This window comes from Thermobia domestica, chromosome 5 (genome assembly GCF_964235325.1).
Source record: "Thermobia domestica chromosome 5, izTheDome1.hap1.1, whole genome shotgun sequence".
In the NCBI taxonomy this organism is placed as follows: domain Eukaryota; kingdom Metazoa; phylum Arthropoda; class Insecta; order Zygentoma; family Lepismatidae; genus Thermobia; species Thermobia domestica.
This window is the reverse complement of record NC_137458.1, coordinates 290,619,887-290,641,972: the sequence shown is the minus strand read 5'-3', so window position 1 is coordinate 290,641,972 and position 22,086 is coordinate 290,619,887. Positions and strand designations below refer to the sequence as shown.

At 29.1% G+C, this 22,086-nt stretch overlaps 1 protein-coding gene across 2 annotated transcripts in view; it reads right to left on the bottom strand.

Moving 5' to 3' along the window:
• Positions 1–572: 572 nt before the first annotated feature.
• LOC145684915 (uncharacterized) overlaps positions 573–22,086 on the bottom strand; it is a 73,570-nt gene continuing 52,056 nt past the window's right edge. For both annotated transcript variants that reach the window (XM_081757266.1, XM_081757267.1), the window contains one exon: positions 573–711. In XM_081757266.1, coding sequence (XP_081613392.1) covers positions 704–711 — 8 coding nt within the window. In that variant the 3' untranslated portion in view covers positions 573–703. The remainder of the gene's footprint in view (positions 712–22,086) is intronic.

Sequence of the window (22,086 nt, the reverse complement as noted above, 5' to 3'; positions counted from 1 at the left end):
CAAAACTTTTTGAATATGAGTGAGAAATGTTAATTAAAAATTCAATGGATATTAGAAAATGTCAATGTTTAATGAAATAAAAGTTTGAGAAAACGTAAGTTTTAAGGTCAATTTTTTGTGATTTTAGGGTCATTTTACAGGAATTTTAGTGTCATTTTATAGGTCACTTTTTAAAAATTTTTAAGTCAACAAGATCCGGGCCCTGCTGATGAACATACGGCGTTTGTTCATCATCACTGATCTTGCATTGAGGAATCTAGAGTTTTTTTTTCCTCGTGGGGAGGCAGGAAGTGTCTGAAAAATCAAGAGGGTTTGTCAAAAATAAGGGAACGAACAGGGTTGGCCCTAAGCAATTTGTCGCCCCGTGCATGGCATGGCCTCCCCCTTTCTCCAGAAAGAACAAATCTTAAAAGCCACAATTTTAAGTATGTTATCCGATCATGGACAACGAAGAGCAAGGAAGTTTAATTGGGTAATTGCCTGCAGGAAAGGACATGTGAGACTAGAAATTTAATTGAACAAATTAAATAAATAGAATACATTTAAACGTAAAAAGAAAATGTTTTATTTAGTATTTTCAAATTAGTGGTATATACTGTGTATCCACTTCAAGTCGTAATAAAATCTTAGAGATCCCTTCAATAAAAGCTTAGAGATCATAGCAAGGAGCAATTATCTTCTTTACTCATGAAAGTAGAAATTTTTATTCACCTGGAACAGAAATGAAAAAAAAAAATATTAGAACAGCTTCTTTAAAAGCATATTGAGTCATTTTTTCTAAAAAGAAAAAAAAGAAATGAACATCATCCTCCCTTGTCTAGTACAGTAGAGCGTCGATTATCCGAAGTAATTGGGGGACATGGGTGTTCGGAAAACTGGTTTGTTCGAATAATCGAACTGTACATGTTTATTTGCCAAAAAGAAGTACTGTACAGTAAATTTATTCATAAAAAGAAGTGTGCTGATTATTGAAACACAGGGACTGGCGGCTTGGCCGGTCAGCAGCGCCTTATGAAGGCCCCATAGAAGCAATGTTCCGCCAGCGGTGGCTCAGTGCGGCGACTACTGTGGGAAACTTGGTTTGGGAGTGAGGGGGATGATGGACAGTAGGGTGGGAGAGTAACAGGTGCGAGCGAGTACACAGTTCGGTTAAGCGGTCGTTCGGTTGACCGACGTTCGGATAATCGACGCTCTACTGTACATATTTAGCAGTTCTTTGTCTTTATCTATACGTAAATACGACGGCCAGTCTAACACTTTGCGGAATGTTCTTGCAGTTTGATATTGGTAATAGAATCACAATAAATCTTGTACAGGAGCTACAGTTCTTAGGTTGCTTAGTTATGAATGAGACAAGCAGTGTTTGCCAGTTCTCAAGATTAAAAAGTAGCGTCGGTGTGCTTTAAAGGTAGCGGATTTTAACTTTTTGTACCACAAACATAAAAATGATTTTGCTGCTATACACTTTTAATAATTACATATATATATCCTTATAGATTTAATGTAACCACCTGGAGTCGAAAATTCGTCAGAAGGCTGGGTTGGCAACGGCAAGGCGGTGGCCACAGTTTCGGACTGTTTGCGTTGGTGTGTTATGGTAAATTCCTTACAATGTAAGGAACAGTAGAATTGCTGTGTGCAATGTACTGAGCAGACAGTGATAGTTTAAAATGGGCGACCTTTCTGATTTCTAAAAAAAGATATGTTTGCTTAAGTCAGTTTTGTGGGCTCTTAAATTCACTTTATAACGTTTCAGTATAATTTTCCACTCTTGTTTCCATTTCCTTAGTTTATTTGCTAAATTCTTTATCAGGGAACTTTGAATTCTGGAAGTTTTTTAAATTCTAACTCAATTCACTCATTATGTTAATATGGATAATACACAAACACACTAATTTGTGATGTTCACGTGACAGGCTCGTACAACTATTACGCCCAGGCATTAACTGCAACAGCAAGACCCTCAGTGATAGATCATGCCACAGTGCGAACTTAACGAAAAGCATAGTGTTGTCAGATCTTGAGATTGAAAAGTACTGAAGAAAAGAATTAAACTATTATCGAATATGTTAGTTTTAGTAAATCTATAGTTCGTTCTGAATAGAATACTCAACAAACAAAAGTTTTATTGTTGGCTTTATAAATTCAATAATTGTATATACTTGTTGTAATTTGTGATTTCATGTATGAAAATTAAAAAAGTAGCGCATTCTAGAAGGTTATAGCCTGCATAAAATTAAAAATAACCCAAAAAGTAGCGTGTCGCCTAATTTGAAATTTTAGTAGCGAGGGCACTTAAAAAATCGCCCAATCCGCTACTTGCTGCCCAATTGGCAACACTGGTGACATAGTGTGAACAAGTCATAATAAGCAGTGTACGAATAGTGTAGCTGAACGGAAAAGTGTGTGGTGATCAGGTGGTGCAATGTCGCAATTCAAGCAACGCACAAACATCAAGTTCATATGGGAAAAATCTGCTTCATAGACCTTGATAGTCTTAAAAGCAGATTAGCCCCATCGGATGTTTAGCTCTTCTCAAAGCTGAAAATGAATCTCAAAGGTACTCGGTTCCCCACCGTAGAGGAGGTCAAAACCAACGTAATGACTGAACTTCGGAAGATACCAAACAAGGATTTTCGCCGGTGTTTCCAGTAATGGCAGAAACGGCAGAGCAAGCGTCTGGATTCTGAAGGTACCAATTTTGAAGGCAATTAAGTGTAGGAGTACCTATATAGTGGTAAAAAAAAAAAAAAATAGTTACAAAAAATCCGGAAACTTTCTGACTGTTCCTCGTATATAGGCCTACATGACTGAAGACTTGTGTAGTGACATCAAAACGTGATATATTTATTTTGTAAATATTGAGTTTACCACACTTTTGTAACTGTCAAGGTGTTGTTTACAAGCAATATGTGCGTTACTGTCAGGAGTGTTGTGTCACCGTTAAGGCAATCTGTATCATCGTTAGGAGAATATTTCACCGTTAGGGCAATGAGTGTCACCTTAGGAGAATGTGCGTTAGCCTTAAGAGAATGTGTGTCACTGTTAGGACAATGTGTGTCACCGTTAGGAGAATGTGCATTACCTTAGGAGAATGTGTGTTAGCGTCAAGAGAATGTGTGTCAACGTTAGAACAATGTGTCACCTTAGAATATGTGTTAGCGTTTAGAGAATGTGTGTCACCGTTATGACAAGGTCTGTCACCTTATGAGAATGTGTGTTAGCGTTAAGAAAATGTGTCGCCGTTAGGACAAGGTGTGTCACCTTAGGAGAATGTGTGTAACCGTTAGAAGAAGATAAGTAACAATGGATACAACCTGCCAATTAACAGTGTATTATTATGTACACTACTGTCCAAAATTATTGTCGCATGTCTGTAAGTGTGCTGTTGTAGGAATATAATTTGATAACGAATTCGCTCGGTATTTCTTACAATGTTACTACGTGTATAATTGGCAAAGACATATATGTGGCAAGTTTCATGTCAAAAAGCAGTAAACAAGAGCAATGAAACGAAAATAAAACTGTCTTATCCATTTAGCAACATTTTGTTTTACTCATTCTAATTTTCGTATTTATAATTCTTTTTTTATAAAATTTACCACAAATATACATTTCCCGACTATACACATGGTATCAGTATTAAAAGAGTAGGGGTGGGGTGGGGATTCTGCGCCACTTCATCATTTCCAATAACAATCTAGCACACCATCAATAATAATAGCGCACCCCTAATAACAATAGCGCATCCCCCTACCTCCAAATAACTTCTAAACTACCCCTAATAATTTCTACCGCACTCCCTACTTCCCAAATAACTTCTATCACATCTCAAATAACTTCTATCTTACTCATAATAACTTCTAATGCATTCTATCACTAAATCTAGTTACAAAAACCAAAAAAAATCACTAAATCTAGTTATAAAAATCACTAAATTTAGTAAAATAAAATTACAAAACACTTTTATGATTTTACCATAAAAGTTAACTAAATTCTACATAATTACATAATACTTACAAATTAGTATATTGATTGTTACAAGTTCGGATATTGATAATGGAATCGTCTGCTAACCTCGTTCTCTATAGGAAACAATGACTTCTTAAACTCTGTCCACTGATCATAATTCAAACTGAATAGACAGCCGTTAATATCAAAAACTACTTGAACTTCGGTTTGCACATTTTTCACAATCACATTGAAGTTATTAGTAAGTATAAATTTCTTTTGAGGATCCATTCTATTCACTCCATTTTTTACTTCTGACGACATATTTTTTTTCATTTTTTGGATTTACATACAGAACTCAACAGTTGGATAATTATCTTTTAAACCAGTGTATTTGATTTTTATTCCATCTTTAACGATCTCATCAATCATTTTATCTGTTAAGTGTTTTGTAAATCTAGGTGGAAGAAATACCTTAAACTCTTCACATTCAACTAAAATGCTCTTTCCAAACTTAGTTTTAATCTTTTCCATTTTCACAATTTTATATTCTGTATTTAATTCTAATTCTCTTAATCCAATAACCTGTTTTTGTTCAAGACTTCCAAGTTTATTTAAAAGTTCAATATGACTCGCCATCGTATTTGTTATATTAAAACTTTTTAAAAATCAGTTTCTAATAGCCTCGAATTTCGTTAAGTATGTCATTGATTCTGTTAACAATATCTCTTACATTTTCATCTGTTAATTCACCATTCATGAGCTTAATTACATTAAGCTCATCTTTAAACAGCCGAATTCGATTCACCATATTTTTATAATATTCTTTTTTTGAAGCTATATTAAACCGTGTTGATAGGCCAGTGATAACAGCAGAAGCCGAAGCAAATGCAGTTGTAATAATTGAATACACTGTAACAGGAATAAATACATTGATGAACCCTGTAGAAGCTGATAATAGAATTGATAACGTAATAAGAGTAATATAAACACATTTTTTTCTCTTAAACTTCCTTTTGTTTTTCGTTAATAACTTCTCAAGATTTAATATAGTATCTTCAATTAACACAATTAAATTCTCAAGTGGAATGTTATCTGGAATAGTCATTTTATTAAATATGTTTTTATGATATTATCATAAAAACACTTACAAACTAAACAAATCTAATAAACATATTATATAATTGATTTATATCTTCTCAATTATTTTTTCTTTCTCAACATCATACTCTAAATTTTTCTTACCAATCATAACAACATAGCAAATTGTTTTATCTGGTACATCACTTTCAAAATTAACAGTCAGTTTCAAATTAGTTCTATCACTTACAGTTACTGATTTATGCTTGCTTGTATTAATTACGAACATCGGCCTATTTTCTAAAAATTCCTTAGGATAATAAAACATCTCAGTATTTCCAATTGTAGCTCGCTTATATACTGTATACATTTCATAAACTTTCAAATACTTATGTTTTGCAAAATCTAAGTTTAAAGATTCTAATGGGAAAGATTTATTTCTAGAATTACGAAAATGGATATTCTGAACTTTACAATGATCAAAATAGCTTGAATCTCTTTCTTGATTATCATTTCTATCAGTTTGGAAAAAGGCAATCACAAAATTAGGCATATCAAATTCACTTGAGTTAAATTGTGTGGTTAAATCGAATTCTAAATATTTCCCACTAACTGATTTCTGTAAACATTGATACGTATTGAATGAAATAGGAACCTTACCTTCTTTTAACATATTAGATCTTAACAAGGTGGCATAGTTAGGTTCATAATTAACAATAGGCATTTTTAACTCCATATTTGTAATCTTAATTTTACCTGGATGTGGTTGATCATTCTCATATGTTCCATCCTGCTTTTTTGTTTTCCAAATAGCAAATGCATTATCATCAGAACCACTTCTTTTAAATGTATATTTCAATCCTCCTTTCCACATAATATCTTTAAAATCTGAACAAAATCCTGGCAAAAGTCTTAGCAAAAACACTATTTCTTCATCTGTTCTTGCCCACGTAATTCCTTCCCATCCACATTCATCATAGTGATTTGCCTCTGGTTTTGAAATCGTACATGTGTTTACAGCTGTTGAAGTTAAACCAAGATAATCAATAATATCTAATATCTGTCCATGCTTACTAACTTGAATTTGAGAAAACAAATGTGGGAAGAAATTATTAATAAGTCTAATATTTTGACCAGTAGTATATTCTCCATCACCATCTCTACCTCTAATTTCAAAAGTTACATAAATATCAGCATAATAAGGATGTATGAAGCCATCACCCACGTCAATATCAAATTCAATAGACCTGTTTTGTTTATTTAAATTCTCGATTGTTTTTGATTAGGTTTAAAGGATTGTAATTCATATGATTCTATCTTATCCATATTTATTATAAAAAATATTTATAATCGTTTTATGAATTAAGCCCATAAATTAAACTCATAAAACTTAAATATAACTTCTCCAAATATCCTTATTCCTACTCACCTGATTAATAATTTCTGAAAAACTATACCAATCTGTAAACATTTTTAACACTGTAATGCATAAATGTCCACAAATTACCTCGTTAAAATGTTGTATACGGCTGCTATTGTACTTTATATTATGACCAAGATATTTTACGAGTGTTTTTGGTGGATTACCTCCAAATGAATCAAACACATACTTTCTATTTCCTTTTTTCCAATAACAAATCCAATGCGTTCCTATATTTTTAGACGTATCAAAATTAACAATACCACACTCATTCTTCCTTGGTTGTTTAGGCAATTCATCACTCATAAATACACCTCTAAAGTTTCTTATCTGAAGTTTTTTAACAAGTTGTATTAGATCTAAATTACTTAAAGGTTTAATTTCTTCTTTTTCTTTACTGTTTTGGAGTTTACGTTTTTTGAAAGCTTACCACCTTGTTTTTCTTCCATTGCTAAGTTATGTCGCTTTTGTTCCTCTAATTCCATTTTATTCTTTTTTGCATCATCTACAGTCTTAGCAATAGCAGCCGCACCTCCAGCAACAGAACCTAGAGCACCTATTAAAGCTAAAATCGTTGGAATAGTAAATATAAAACCACCATAATGAACTTTATTATCATTTGCCTTCATTTCTTTGTTTATTTTCTTAAGTTGTGGTATAGAAAGAGATAGAGACATACATTGTCCTTTACTTAGTTTTGCCTCCTTTTGTTTGAGTTGTTTGTTAGTTAAAATGTGATCTATATTTAATTGTTTAAGTTCCTGATTAGGAATCGTAAATGTAAAACCTTTTAACTGCATATTTATTATATAAATTAAAAGCTTTTTATGAAAAAATTCCATAAAAAGTACATATATAAACCTAAATCTAAAAAATACTTATAAACCTAATCTTACTTTCATTACTTATAAACCTAAACCAAATCTTACTTTTGTATTCATCATTAAAGCAGTTCCAAGAGCAGGTAGTTTTTCAGTTATTAAATTAGCATCTTTATCAAAAACTCTTTCCCAAGCTTTATTTTCTAATTCCTTATCTGCAATATGTCTTGATTCTGTATCTTTATTATCCCTATAGTATATATCATGTTCTTTACAAGCCTCATCTAATTTGTTAATACCTTCATCACCTCTTTCTAATCTTTCTTCTAACTTAGTCCCAGGCCCGCAAAATCTAAATCCTGGAATATGCAACTCAAATGGAAGTTTATTAATCAAATCATTTACTAATCCTTTTCCATACTTTTCACTATTCCAAAATTTTGGTGGCAGCGTATTCAATATCTTAATCAAATAACCTATACCTTTTGGATCATTAGGAATAAATTGTGCAAGTTTAGAATTAATCATATCCATAATACCTACTTTTTCATTATAAAAGTCATCATTTCCAGATTTTTCTTCCCCATCAATAACAATCAAACGATCAATCAGTTTTCTCACATCATCCATCCATATGTATTCTTTTGATAATTCGTTATATACCTTTATTCCTTCTCCAGATTTTGGTGTCTTTTTTGAAGGTGTTGTTGGTTTTATATATTCATCCCAAAATAGGTTTGATAATTTCTTTATATTTTCTACCTTTACTAGATTTTTGTTTTCTTGTACTTGGATCATTATTATGAAATGCAACACTAGAATCAATTACTATTTGTTTATATTTTTCTAGATCATCATCATTATAATTTGTTGGATTATGTTTTGTCAATAATTCCCATAAACCTTCTGTTCCTGTATAATGTCGATTATTAATAACTAAATCATCACCATGAATTTTAACTTCCGCATTTCCTATCATATGTATAATTTTCCCATCTTCATCATATGGTTGTATTCCAAAACTTTTATCATCTCTAGTTGCATAATATCTTGAGGCAATCTTACCAAAATGAGTTGTTGCTAAAGATTCTATTCCTTCTACTTTATATTTAATTTGTTTTTTCATGTGTTTTATTTCTTCTGTTATAGGCGTATCACTTTCATTTATAGAACTATCATACATAGGCGGTGTTTCTAATAAGCTTGAATCCACTCTGGCACTTTTATGTACAACTGGAACTAACTCTTGAATTAGATTTTTATTTTCTTCTGCTACTTTTGATATATCTTGCCCTAAATCTTTAATTGCATCAATAACAGGCTGATCTTGTTCTTTAAATTTTTCATACTTACTTCGATTACTTTGTTTAATTTCCTTAAATCTTTTAATAAGTTCTTCTTTTAACTTAATATACTTCTTAGCTTTATTAACATCCATTTATTATATAAAGAAAAAAATAAAAACATAACATAACGTAACATAACATAACATAATATATACGTTCACCTGCATTCATATACGTTTAGTTTACACTTTTAGAAATTCTTTAATTTTATTTCTATATTTACCATTATTCACCTTCCTAGTCATATCTATTGTTAAGAAACCATGTTCTTCACTCCAACACTTGCTACATAATAATTGTAATTTTTCAAACGACATATCAGATGCAACAAATTCATCATATATATGTTTTAAATTTACATTGTCCTGTCTAAATATACAAAGAAAGTTTAAGTTGTCCCTAATTAATTGTTTTGGCACTTTAGAATATGTTTGTCCAAGATAGAAACAGTTCAAACCCTTATGACGACCTCGAGTAAAATATTCTCTAACGTGATTTTGTTCTTCTAAAATGAAATCATCAAATACTACCACAGAATAGTCCTCACATTCATCTAATGGAATAATCTCTTCATTGTTTCCTTTTATTATTGCTATTGTGTCTTTAATATTACGTTCTATATCTCGAAAAAGTTGTATTAAGTGTTGGTATTTAGGTTGATTTAAACTTTTAGAATATATATAAACATTTGCATATTTTAACCATTTAGGTGCCAACAAAAAATTATCAATCATTAACGTCGTTTTACCACAACCACTAGGCCCAACTATTAAACATCTTATATCATCAGGTAACAACTCACCATTCCTCTTTCTCTTCGCCGTTTCTTCTGTTAACCTTACTTTAATATCCCAATTATCCATATTAGTTATTTATTATATAATAAATGAAGGTATTTAATTTAAATGGTTATTCATCTGTATTAAACATGTCATTGCATTACCCATTTGAAAACGATTTAGAAGTAGCTGTTGCAGGATTTTACACAACATACTTAACTCCAAACATTACAGAAAAGAACAATAAATTAACATTTTGCACTGAAGAACCTGAAGTTACAAGACAAGCCATAGTTCAACCTGGTCAATATAGTTTAAAAGAATTAGAAAAATATATTAAATCAAACCTTCCATTCTACACTGATGAATTCAAAGATACTTTTGAAATTACAGAAGACAGGAAAAGAAATAGAGTTAAAATATTTAGTGAGGTTTGTGATATAACCTTAGATACCATTAACACTGTATTAGGTTTTAGTGATAAAAACTTGGCTAATAACATAGAACATATTGGAGATAAACCCCCAAGGTTTCATCCATTTGATACTATAAATATTCATTGTTATTTAGCAGAAGGCATGATTTTAAAACACAATGATACAACACACAACGAAACAGACTTAATTGCAACATTTAGAACAAATGCAGAGTTTAGAGAACCAATTATATATGAACCTAATGAAAAGATATTTTTCCCAATACATCACAATAAATTTAATAATTTGAAAGTTTCAATTAAAGATGAAAATGGTGATTTGATTGATTTTGGTGGAGCTCGTATAACTTTTACTTGCTGTTAAATAATTTGAATTGTTATATAATAAATATGGATATATTTGGTAATACTAAAACGAGGACTACAAACCTCAATCATGTAAGTGAAGTTTTTACATCAAATATAACATGGGTTGATTTCAAAAACAAAAGACTTGTTAATGTAAGTGATGCAATTGACCAACAAGATGTAGTAACTTTACAACAGCTAGATTCAATAAATAGTAATGTTAATAGTCAATTGGAAGGTGATAGAAACAAATTTGAAGATGTATTAAAAACATTACAAGACACATATATAAAGAAAGATGATTTTCAAAAGATTAGGATGGATACTACTAAATTGATTATGCAGAAAGAAACTATACCCCTAATATGTCGATTGAGAGTTAAAAATGTTAAGGAACCAATCTTTAGAATATTTAATCTCTCTAATGGTTACAAATTTCTATATAATGGGAAAATAATGCACATGGAATTAAGTTTGGATAAATACTTTCTAGAGATATATTTAGGTGATACTTTGATTGAAAATTTACCTGTAAACATTAAAAAGGGTGATATAATTATGTTTCAAGCAAATAAGAATTCAGCTATGGAAGAAGGGCAAACATTGCAAGTTATTATGTATATAGAAAGAGAACTTTCATAAAACCATTTGCTATATTCAATCTATATAACAACATTCTAATTCAATCCATATATATAACATTTTAATTCAATCTATGTAACAACATTCTAAATTGAATTATACAGATGAATTATAAATTGTTATATAGATTGAATTATTGTTCGAATTATAGACTAAGTTATAGAATGTTATATTGATTAAATTATATAGATGAACAGTGTTTGAATTGTAGAAGTTATTATATAGATTGATTATAGATTGAATTATAGATTGAAGTTCATGATCAATTATAGTATTAATGAACAAATACCAACAACAGCATTAATTATAGTATTAATCAACAACAGCATTAATTATAGTATTAATCATCAAATATCGACACCCGTTAATTATAGTATTAATCATCAAATATCGACAACAGCATCAAACAAACATATGCTTGAATTATAGTTTGAATTATAGTTTGAATTAGGCCGATCTTTAGAATTATGTTGTTAGTTGATATAGTGTTTGAATTATAGATTGAGGTTAATAATTTTCCATATAATAAATAGTATGATGTATTGTGTTAAGTGTAAGAAATCAACAGATACAAAAATAGATAACATTAGAATAGAACAAACAAATAATGGAAGATATATTAAGAAAGGTATATGTGTTGTATGTAGTACTAATAAATCCCAATTCATTAAAAAACCCGATTGACTATATGAAGGTGAAGGTATTAGAGAAGACATTATAGAAGAAATTCATAAACCATCTAGAAAGAATTATGCTAGGTTAAGTGTTATTGTTAAAGGTATAGATGATTTATGGCAAGCTGATCTTGTGGAAATGGATAGTGGTGTGTTAAAAGGTGTTTCAAAATTAAATAAAGGTTATAAGTATTTACTAACAATTATAGATGTGTTTTCAAAATATGCGTTTACTGTTCCTGTTAAAGATAAGAGTGGGAAAAATGTTACAGAAGCATTTGAATCAGTGTTAAAAGTAAGAAAACCCAACAATTTACAAACTGATCAAGGTAAAGAGTTTTATAATAAAGAATTTGAAGATTTGATGGGAAAAAACAGTATCAATCATTACCCAACATATAGTGGTAAAAAATCTTCTGTTGTTGAAAGATTTAACAAAACACTTAAACAAAATATGTGGAAAAAATTTACTGTTCAAGGTAATTATAAGTGGTTAAAAATATTGCAAGGTTTGGTTGATGAATATAATAATAAAGTACATAGAACAATTGGTGTGAAACCTGTAGAAGTGAATAAGAAAAATGAGAATGCGATATTGAAAAAAGTGTATAAGAAAGAATATAAGTCTGTTAAGTTAAAGTATAAGATTGGTGATTATGTTCGTATAAGTAAAATTAAAGGTTTGTTTGAAAAAGGTTATACACCAAATTGGTCAGCAGAAGTGTTTGTTATTAATGAGGTTATACCATCTAATCCACCAACATATAAAATTAAAGATTTAAACAATGAAGAAGTTAAAGGAAGATTTTATGAACCAGAATTATTGAAAACTAAATATAAGGATGAGTATTTGGTTGAAAAAATATTGAGAAAGAAAGGTAATAAAGTGTTTGTTAAATGGTTAGGGTTTGATAATTCACATAATATTTGGATAGATAAAGAAAATGTTGTAATGTAAATTTAATGTGTTTAACTTTTATGAATATTTTCATACAAGGTAATAAAGTGTTTGTTAAATAATTAGGGTTTATTAAATGGTTAGGGTTAATAATTTACATAATAATTAAATAATTAGGGTCTATTAAATGGTTAGGGTTTAATAATTTACATAATAATTAAATAAATAATTTGCATTAATAATTAAATAAATAATTTGCATAATAATTAAATAATTAGAGTTTATTAAATTTTTAGGGTTTAATAATTTGGATAATATAATATTATAAAAGTTGTAGTGTAATTTAATGCGTTTAACTTTTATAAATATTTTCATAAAAGGTAATAAAGTGTTTATTAAATGGTTAGGGTTTAATAATTTGCATAATAATTAAATAAATAATTTGCATAATAATTAAATAAATAATTTGCATTAATAATTAAATAAATAATTTGCATAATAATTAAATAATTAGAGTTTATTAAATGGTTAGGGTTTAATAATTTGCATAATAATTAAATAAATAAAAATAATATAATATTATAAATGTTGTAATGTAATTTAATTTGTTTAAACATGAAAAATATTTTCATAAAAGGTAATAAAGTGTTTATTAAATGGTTAGGGTTTAATAATTTGCATAATAATTAAATAAATAATTTGCATAATAATTAAATAAATAATTTGCATTAATAATTAAATAATTAGAGTTTATTAAATGGTTAGGGTTTAATAATTTACATAATAATTAAATAAATAAAAATAATATAATATTATAAATGTTGTAATGTAATTTAATTTGTTTAAACATGAAAAATATTATGAAAATGAATTAAAAAATCTGGTGAATATAAAAAATGATACAGTGTTTTTTCATATAAGGTGTGTTATTATATGGAAAAACACTGTATCATTTTTTTAATGTTGACATTAACAGCTGTATTAGAAAAATAAGTATGCTAATGTTGGTATAAAAATATTATGAAAATGAATTAAAAAATTTAGTGAATATAAAATTACGATACAGTGTTTTTCCATATAAAATGAGTATGAATAATGTTAATTTTACTGGTGAGGAGATGAAGGAGATGTCAATTACAAAACTAAAACAAATATGTAAAGTCAAGAAAATCCGCGGCTATAGTTATTTAAATAAGAGTGAATTAATCAAAAAAATCGAACAATACCAAAATGAACCAGATGGATTGAAAGTTATATACACAATGAAAGTTGATGAACTAAAAAACCATTGTAAAAGGAAGGGGATAAAAGGTTATTCTAAATTAAGAAAGGCTGAACTTATTGACCGTATTATAAAATATGAAGATGAACAAAACAGATCACAAATTAGAAACATATTTCCATTTAAACAAGATGTTTTTGAAGAATCCAAACCACAACGAATACCAATTAAAGTACAAACAAAGGAAACAGCAATACAGAAACGATTACAAACTATCACAATTGAAAACATAGGAGGATATAAGGATGCGGTGAAGTTTTTAAATATAAGTGGGAAAGTAGTTATTAATAAAATCAAGGAAGAATTAAAGCACCATCCATTAAAAGTCAACCTTGAATTCATTTGTGATTATATTAAAGATAAAGAAGTACAAGAACGCAATTTTAAAACTATGAATGAAAGAATATTACAATCAACTGACTTAGATGAATATATAACCAATGCTAAACAAAAACTATGTAGAGAGATGGAGGAATTTCAAGGAAGAGGTTCAGGTTGGTCATTACATCAAATTAAATATTTAGAAATCAGATTAAATAAATATGTACCATTACGAGCTTCTTCCTATATTGACCTTCCTAAACCAATTAAAGATAAAAAGCAGTGATTAATGTTCAAAATAAAGATAATAAATGTTTCTTATATTCTATTGCATGTTATTTAAAACCTATAGATCATCAATCACATCCTCAACGGCCTTCAAACTATACAGAAATTGTGGATGAATTACAAGAGAAATATTGTAAGGGTATTGAATTTCCTGTACAATTAAAAGATATAGTAAAGTTTGAAAAAAGAAGTAACATATCCATTAACGTGTATACCTATGATGATGAATATAATATATACCCACTTCAAATCACAAAAAATAAGCAGGATAAACACATCAATTTATTATATGTAAAAGATGAAAATAATGATCACTTTTGTTGGATAAAGGATTTATCAAGATTAATAAGAAGTCAAGTGACAAAGCATAAGGAAAAATTATACTTTTGTGATAGGTGTTTAACAAGACATTTTAGAAATGAGATACAATTACAAGAACATGAACTATATTGTAAGGAGCATGAATCTGTTAGAATAGAACTTCCAAAACCATATAACAATCAAATACAATTTCAAAATTATAATAGATCATTGAGGGTACCATTTGCGATATATGCCGATTTTGAATGCTTGTTATGTAAAATGGATGTAGACCATAATTGTTCTAAAACTGTGAAGTATCAAAAGCATTTACCAATGAGTTTCTGTTATTACATCAAATACTCAAATGGTGTGTATAAAAGGCCTGTTAGTTATATTGGTTTAGATGCTGCAAAGGTGTTTGTGGAGAATTTAAAACAAGAAGCAATAGAAATAAAGAAAATATATAACAAAACAGTTGAAATGATTGACCTAACTAAAGATGAGGAAAATAGATATAATAATTCCAATAGTTGTCATATATGTGAGAGAAACTTGAATGATTTACCACCAGCAATTGAAAAACAAATAAATATGTTAAATAAGAAAATAAAATTCGCTAAAAATAATGATAGCATGGTTGAAAAATTAGAAGAATGGAAACATGAATTAGGTAAATGTTTGAAAAATATAAATATAAATAAAGCAAAAGTAAGAGATCATGATCATTTAACTGGAAAGTTTAGAGGTGCAGCTCACAGTTATTGTAACTTAAGCTATCGAAATTCTAATTTTATTCCAGTATTTATTCACAATTTAAGTGGTTATGATACTCACCTGTTTGTTAAAGAACTTGCTTATGATAAGAATGAAATAAAACTAATTGCAAATAATGAGGAAAAATATATAACATACTCAAAATATGTGAAAGTTGATAAAAAGAATGGAATTAATTTACGATTTCTAGATTCATTTAGGTTTATGTCAAGGGGTTTAGCAGAACTAGCAAATAACCTTACAAAAGAACAATATAGAGAAACGTCAAAGTATTTCACTAATGATTTATTAGATTTAGTAATTAAAAAAGGTATGTACCCATATGATTATATTGACTCAATTGAAAGATTAGAAGAAACAAAACTACCTTCAAAAGAAATGTTCTTTAATAAACTTACTAACACCCACATCAGTGATGAAGATTATGAGCATGCGAAAAATGTTTGGAAGTCATTCAATATTAAAAATCTAGGTGAATATACAGAACTTTATAACAGGACAGATGTATTAATATTAGCCGATGTATTTGAAAATTTTAGAGATGTGTGTTTAAAGACAAATGGTTTAGATCCTGCTTGGTATTTCACTGCTCCTGGTTTATCGTGGGATTCAATGTTAAAGGTGACTAAAATCGAACTAGAAATGTTAACTGACTATATAACAAAATACTTTGGCTTGTGTAATATTTACCTGTACCTTGGGCAGAAAGTACTCATACATATGCACTATACTTAGTAGAATGTTCATTTCATATTAACAAAAGAAGAATGTTTTTAATATATGTAAGTGATTATTATGGGATAGTTGTTGATATAGACATGTTTTATGGTTACCTAGTCAGTGAGTTTGTGTACTTAACAGTTTAAAGAAAAGGATATTTAAGTTATATCAAATAATAAACCAGTTTAACACCATTTATAGACGTTGTCATATTTATTAAAAAGGTGAGATTAATGGTATTTACATATCGAAGCTAATTTTTACATGAGGAAGAAATACTACCACTTCGAATTTTTATTTTAGCAAACGAACCAGGTTTACGACTATCTTTTTGATAAGTCGTTATAAAAATTTTGGTGCCGAAACCCGGGACCTTGTAAATTCAGTTCCCGAAGAAGAAGAGTAAGGTTGAATTTACTTTTATATTACAGTTAATGAATACGAACTTAACCATATTGCGAAGTGGTAAAGTAATCATAAGAAAAATGGACAACGAAACAATGCAGCAGGAATCAAATACTAGTGACAAAGATGAAACTAGTGTAACACCAGGTTTGACATCAGAGGATCGACTCTTGTTAGCTTTACAGCGACAATTAATGCAGATGTCTACCGAGATAAAGAAGCAAAATGAAGAATTAAAGCAGAACATGGAACAGAAATTCAACGAATCTAACAAGACCATGGAACAGAAGATAGAACTGAAGTTTGACGAAGCTAACAAACAAAATGAAGAATTAAGTAGACGAATGGAACAGAAGTTTGACGAAGCTAACAAGCAAAATGAAGAATTAAGCAGACGATTGGAACAGAAGTTTGACGAAATGGAACAGAAGTTTGACCAAGCTAACAAGCAATATGAAGAATTAAGTAGACGGATAGAACAGAAATCAGATGAAACGAAACAGACAATTGTCCAGGTGGTGAATGACATATCCTCGCAGTTCGAGGAAAAGTTAAAAAGGATATCCGATGAGTGTCAAGAAAAGCACAATCACCAAAATCAAGAAATCTGTGCTGTAAAAAAAGATTTAGAAGTAATAGAATCTTCCATTAAACAGCAAAAGATCCAGGTCAGCAACAACTCTAATAACATACGTGTAAATACACAGTTGTTAGCTACTATTCAGGAAGAGATTAGAACGTTACAGGCTAAAGACAACCTTTACCGTAATAACCTGGGTAGTGATCGCTTTGAGTTTCCCCACTCACCAGAGATGAACTCGCCTTCGCCGGGGTCTGATGAAGATATTATACTAGAAGAAAGTTGTCCGAAGAGTACTGATGAGCGAAACATAGATGGTGTGACGACACAGCATGTCACGGATAGGAACTATCACTCAACAAGAACAAGAAATGAGAAAAAGAAGGTAAAATTAAGTGTTAAGATGAGTGAAATCCGAGCTATGAGCAAATTCAGTGGTAAGTGTAATGAGAATGCTACTTCTTTCTTAGAGAAATTCCAAGACGAATGCAATATAATGTGTATAGATAGATCACAATATATGAAATTAATACCCCATGTATTACTCCCACCTTGTTCCTTATGGTTTAAAGCAATACGTGATCACATTAGTACATATGAGGAATTCAAAGCGGCATTGATCGCAAATTATGAAAATGACTTTTTGCTGGCAAATAGAGATGCCACCCTTAGAAATCAACACTTCAATCCTCGATTGCACAAATCTGTTGTAGAGTTTGTTGTAAATGTCTACAACGAATTAAAGGTCGTTAATCCTTTGCAATCGGAATCGAGAATAATAGCATCGATTCGAAATTTGCTTCCATTTAAACTGCAACAGATCTTATTTTCCACACAGTGTATGAGTTTCAGCCATTTATTGATGCTTGTCCAATGCTACGAAACTCAATACCATGCCATGAATCCACAATCAGGAATAGGTAAAAATAAGAATAATTCAGATCATTTGGTGCCTGTTCGGAATTTAAATATTCGGAGTGTGAATAATACAGAACCTAACCTAAGCCGAGTATACTCTAGCAATCAAAATGAGCAAAATAGACAAAGTTATGTAGGGACTCCGCCTAACCTAACTAATCATGGTAATTATGATGTCAGATCACTCAACCGCAGTAGACATAAAATTAATCGAAGTAATGAGCGAAATTCCAGAAATGCAGCGAACTACGTGGATAGACGTAATTGGAGAGCAAGAGAGGGCACTTCATATCAACATCAAAATCACGATGAAAGACATGTACAACATAATGTAGAACCTAATCATGATTGTGCGGTACAATGCACCTTATTAGAACCGTATGCAAGTACGAATGTAACCTGATTACTGTCAATGAAATTTAGTTAGACTCATATCAGCTCTAGATTTTCATGAACATTTATTTTATTTTTAGTCAATTTAATTCTCTTTAATTTTCATTAATCAATGATAATTTTCAAATGATTTTTATTCTTTCTTGTTAATATGAGGAATTATAATTCGATTTATAATTAATTAAAAGCAAAGATTATTTTTATTAGATTGATTTGTGTTGAAAATTTAATTGTCAAAGATTATGTTAAAAAGAAGCTCTATTCTATAAAACTAATTATTCAACGACTAACTTGAACGAGATTCTTCTTTATTATAACATCTTAGTGCTACGATGTATATCTTTAAATGTAACATCTAACATATTTGTTATTTAATGCGCCCGCAAAGATTAATACTATTTGTAACCCACGTTTGTCCTTTCCATTTTTTTGAAATCGCACCCTGTGACGATTAATTAAATAAGCGACGATATTTTAATAAGAAAATGTAATGATAATATAGTAGATAATAATGAAATAAATATAATTAATGTAATTAAAGATAAATATTGATGAAATGAAAGAATTGTTATGAATGTATTTATATATATATGTATATGTGAAATGTAATGAATAGATATACAAGGTGCAATCAAAATATGAGGGACATATGTAATGTATGAACATTAATATAAACGAACCAGTGGTTCTTGAAGATAAAAGCCAAGCCTACTCATGACTTTTATATTCAGTCCCTTTGTCGAGCGACATTTTTATATAACAAAATACTTTGGCTTGTGTAATATTTACCTGTACCTTGGGCAGAAAGTACTCATACATATGCACTATACTTAGTAGAATGTTCATTTCATATTAACAAAAGAAGAATGTTTTTAATATATGTAAGTGATTATTATGGGATAGTTGTTGATATAGACATGTTTTATGGTTACCTAGTCAGTGAGTTTGTGTACTTAACAGTTTAAAGAAAAGGATATTTAAGTTATATCAAATAATAAACCAGTTTAACACCATTTATAGACGTTGTCATATTTATTAAAAAGGTGAGATTAATGGTATTTACATATCGAAGCTAATTTTTACATGAGGAAGAAATACTACCACTTCGAATTTTTATTTTAGCAAACGAACCAGGTTTACGACTATCTTTTTGATAAGTCGTTATAACTATGACAAAATATTAATGATTGAAAAAGGTATAAGAGGTGGAATTTCACAATGTAGTAAAGAGGTATGTAAAAGCAAATAATAAGTATATGAAAAGTTATAATAAAGATGAACTTTCAAAGTATTTAACTTATCTAGATGCAAATAATTTATATGGATGGGCAATGAGTCAATACATGCCCTACAAAGACTTTAAATGGGTTCAACCTTACATAAACATAATGAATATTCCAGATGATTCAGAAACTGGCTACATATTAGAAGTTGATTTAGAATATCCAGAATACTTACATGATAAACATACAGATCTACCATTAGCTCCAGAAAATATGTGCCCACCAGGATCGAAACAATCAAAATTATTAACAACGCTTTACAATAAAGAAAGATATGTTATTCACTATAGAAATTTAAAATTATATATGTCACTTGGAATGATATTAAAGAAAATTCACCGAGTATTAGAGTTCAAGCAATCAAACTGGTTAAAGGAATATATTGATCTAAATACAAATATGAGAACGCAAGCTAAGAATAATTTCGAGAAAGATTTTTACAAGTTAATGAATAATAGTGTATTTGGTAAAACAATGGAAAACATTAGAAAGAGGCCATCAATTACTTTAGAATGTGATCCAATGAGGGTGGAAAAGTTAATAGCGAAACCGAACTTTGATTATAGAACAATATTTACTGAAGATTTGTGTGCGATACATATGAAAAAAGAAAAATTGATCTTCAACAAAAATATATATGTTGGTATGAGTGTGTTAGATTTATCAAAACTATTAATGTATGACTTCCATTACAACATTATGAAACCTAAATATGATATTGATATAAACTTATGTTATACGGATACTGATAGTTTTATATATGAAATTGGGACAGATGACTTCTACAAAGACTTAAATGAAATGATTGATTTATTTGATACAAGTGATTATGGAAAGGATAATCAATATGGAATACCATTAGTAAACAAAAAAGTATTAGGAAAGATGAAGGATGAAAACAATGGTAAAATAATGACAGAATTTATTGGGTTAAGGTCGAAAATGTATGCCTTTAAAGTTGAAAATAAAGAGGAGAAAAAAGCAAAAGGAATAACAAAATGTGTAGTAGCAAAAGAGTTACAATTTGATGATTATAAGCAAACCCTATTCAATGATGTGAAAACATATAAAAATATAAATCTAATTCGAAGTTGTAAGCATGATGTGTATACCATAGCTGTAAATAAATTAGCTTTAGATTCGAATGATGATAAAAGATATATATTAGAGGGTGGTGTAAGTACATTAGCTTGGGGGCATTATAAGATATAGTTAAAATGTATTTATGTGTAGTTTAGTTTTAGGTCATATTTAATTAACTTTTATGTATAGTTTAGTTTAGTTTTAGGTCATATTTAATTAACTTTTATGTATAGTTTAGTTTTAGGTAAATTTAATTAACTTTTATGTATAGTTTAGTTTTAGATAAAATTTAATTAACTTTTATGTGAAGTGTAGTTTAGTTTTAGGTCATATTTAATTAACTTTTATGTGTAGTGTAGTTTAGTTTTAGGTCATATTTAATTAACTTTTATGTATAGTTTAGTTTAGTTTTAGGTCATATTTAATTAACTTTTATGTATAGTTTAGTTTAGTTTTAGGTCATATTTAATTAACTTTTATGTATAGTTTAGTTTAGTTTTAGGTCATATTTAATTAACTTTTATGTATAGTTTAGTTTAGTTTTAGGTCATATTTAATTAACTTTTATGTATAGTTTAGTTTAGTTTTAGATCATATTTAATTAACTTTTATGTATAGTTTAGTTTAGTTTTAGGTCATATTTAATTAACTTTTATGTATAGTTTAGTTTTAGGTAAAATTTAGTTAACTTTTATGTGTGGTGTAGTTGATAGGTGTTAGTGAGTAATTATGTATAATTTAGTTTTAGGTAAAATTTATATTTTTAAGTCATAAAAGTTGTTTTTGTAATTTTATCCTTAGACATAGGCAACCAGTAACGTGTTAGAAAAAAATTATAAGAAAATAGAACCATTTACCGTTTGAATTTTGAAAATCGGTTAATATTTGATGGTTACAGCAAACTCAAAATTTCGGGAATTTTTTACGGGTTTATTTTTGAGTTTTCGGGAAAATGTTATTCTTTAAAAAAGTGTTAAAATTTTATTTTAATTATGGTAGTATTTTTATTTTTTCGATTTGTTGAAATTTTGTGGAGATATTGAAAAAGGGAAAAGTATCCTTTGGGTTATGCAGCCATTTATGCATTTTAGAAAATTGGTTATGTTATTAGTATTCATTTGCCGTTTGAATTTTTGAAATCGGTTAATTAGGAGCCGAGGAATTAATTAATAACGTTATTTGGGGGTGGGACTCCTCAGTGTTGCCAACTCACTTTTAACAATTATCATATTTATTAGTAGTGGGGTGAATTCATCCCGATATGTTTTAAAGCGATATCTTGAAAAATTAAAATCCTGGAACGTTCCGAAAAAATATATGGAGTTGGATACACTGACTTTT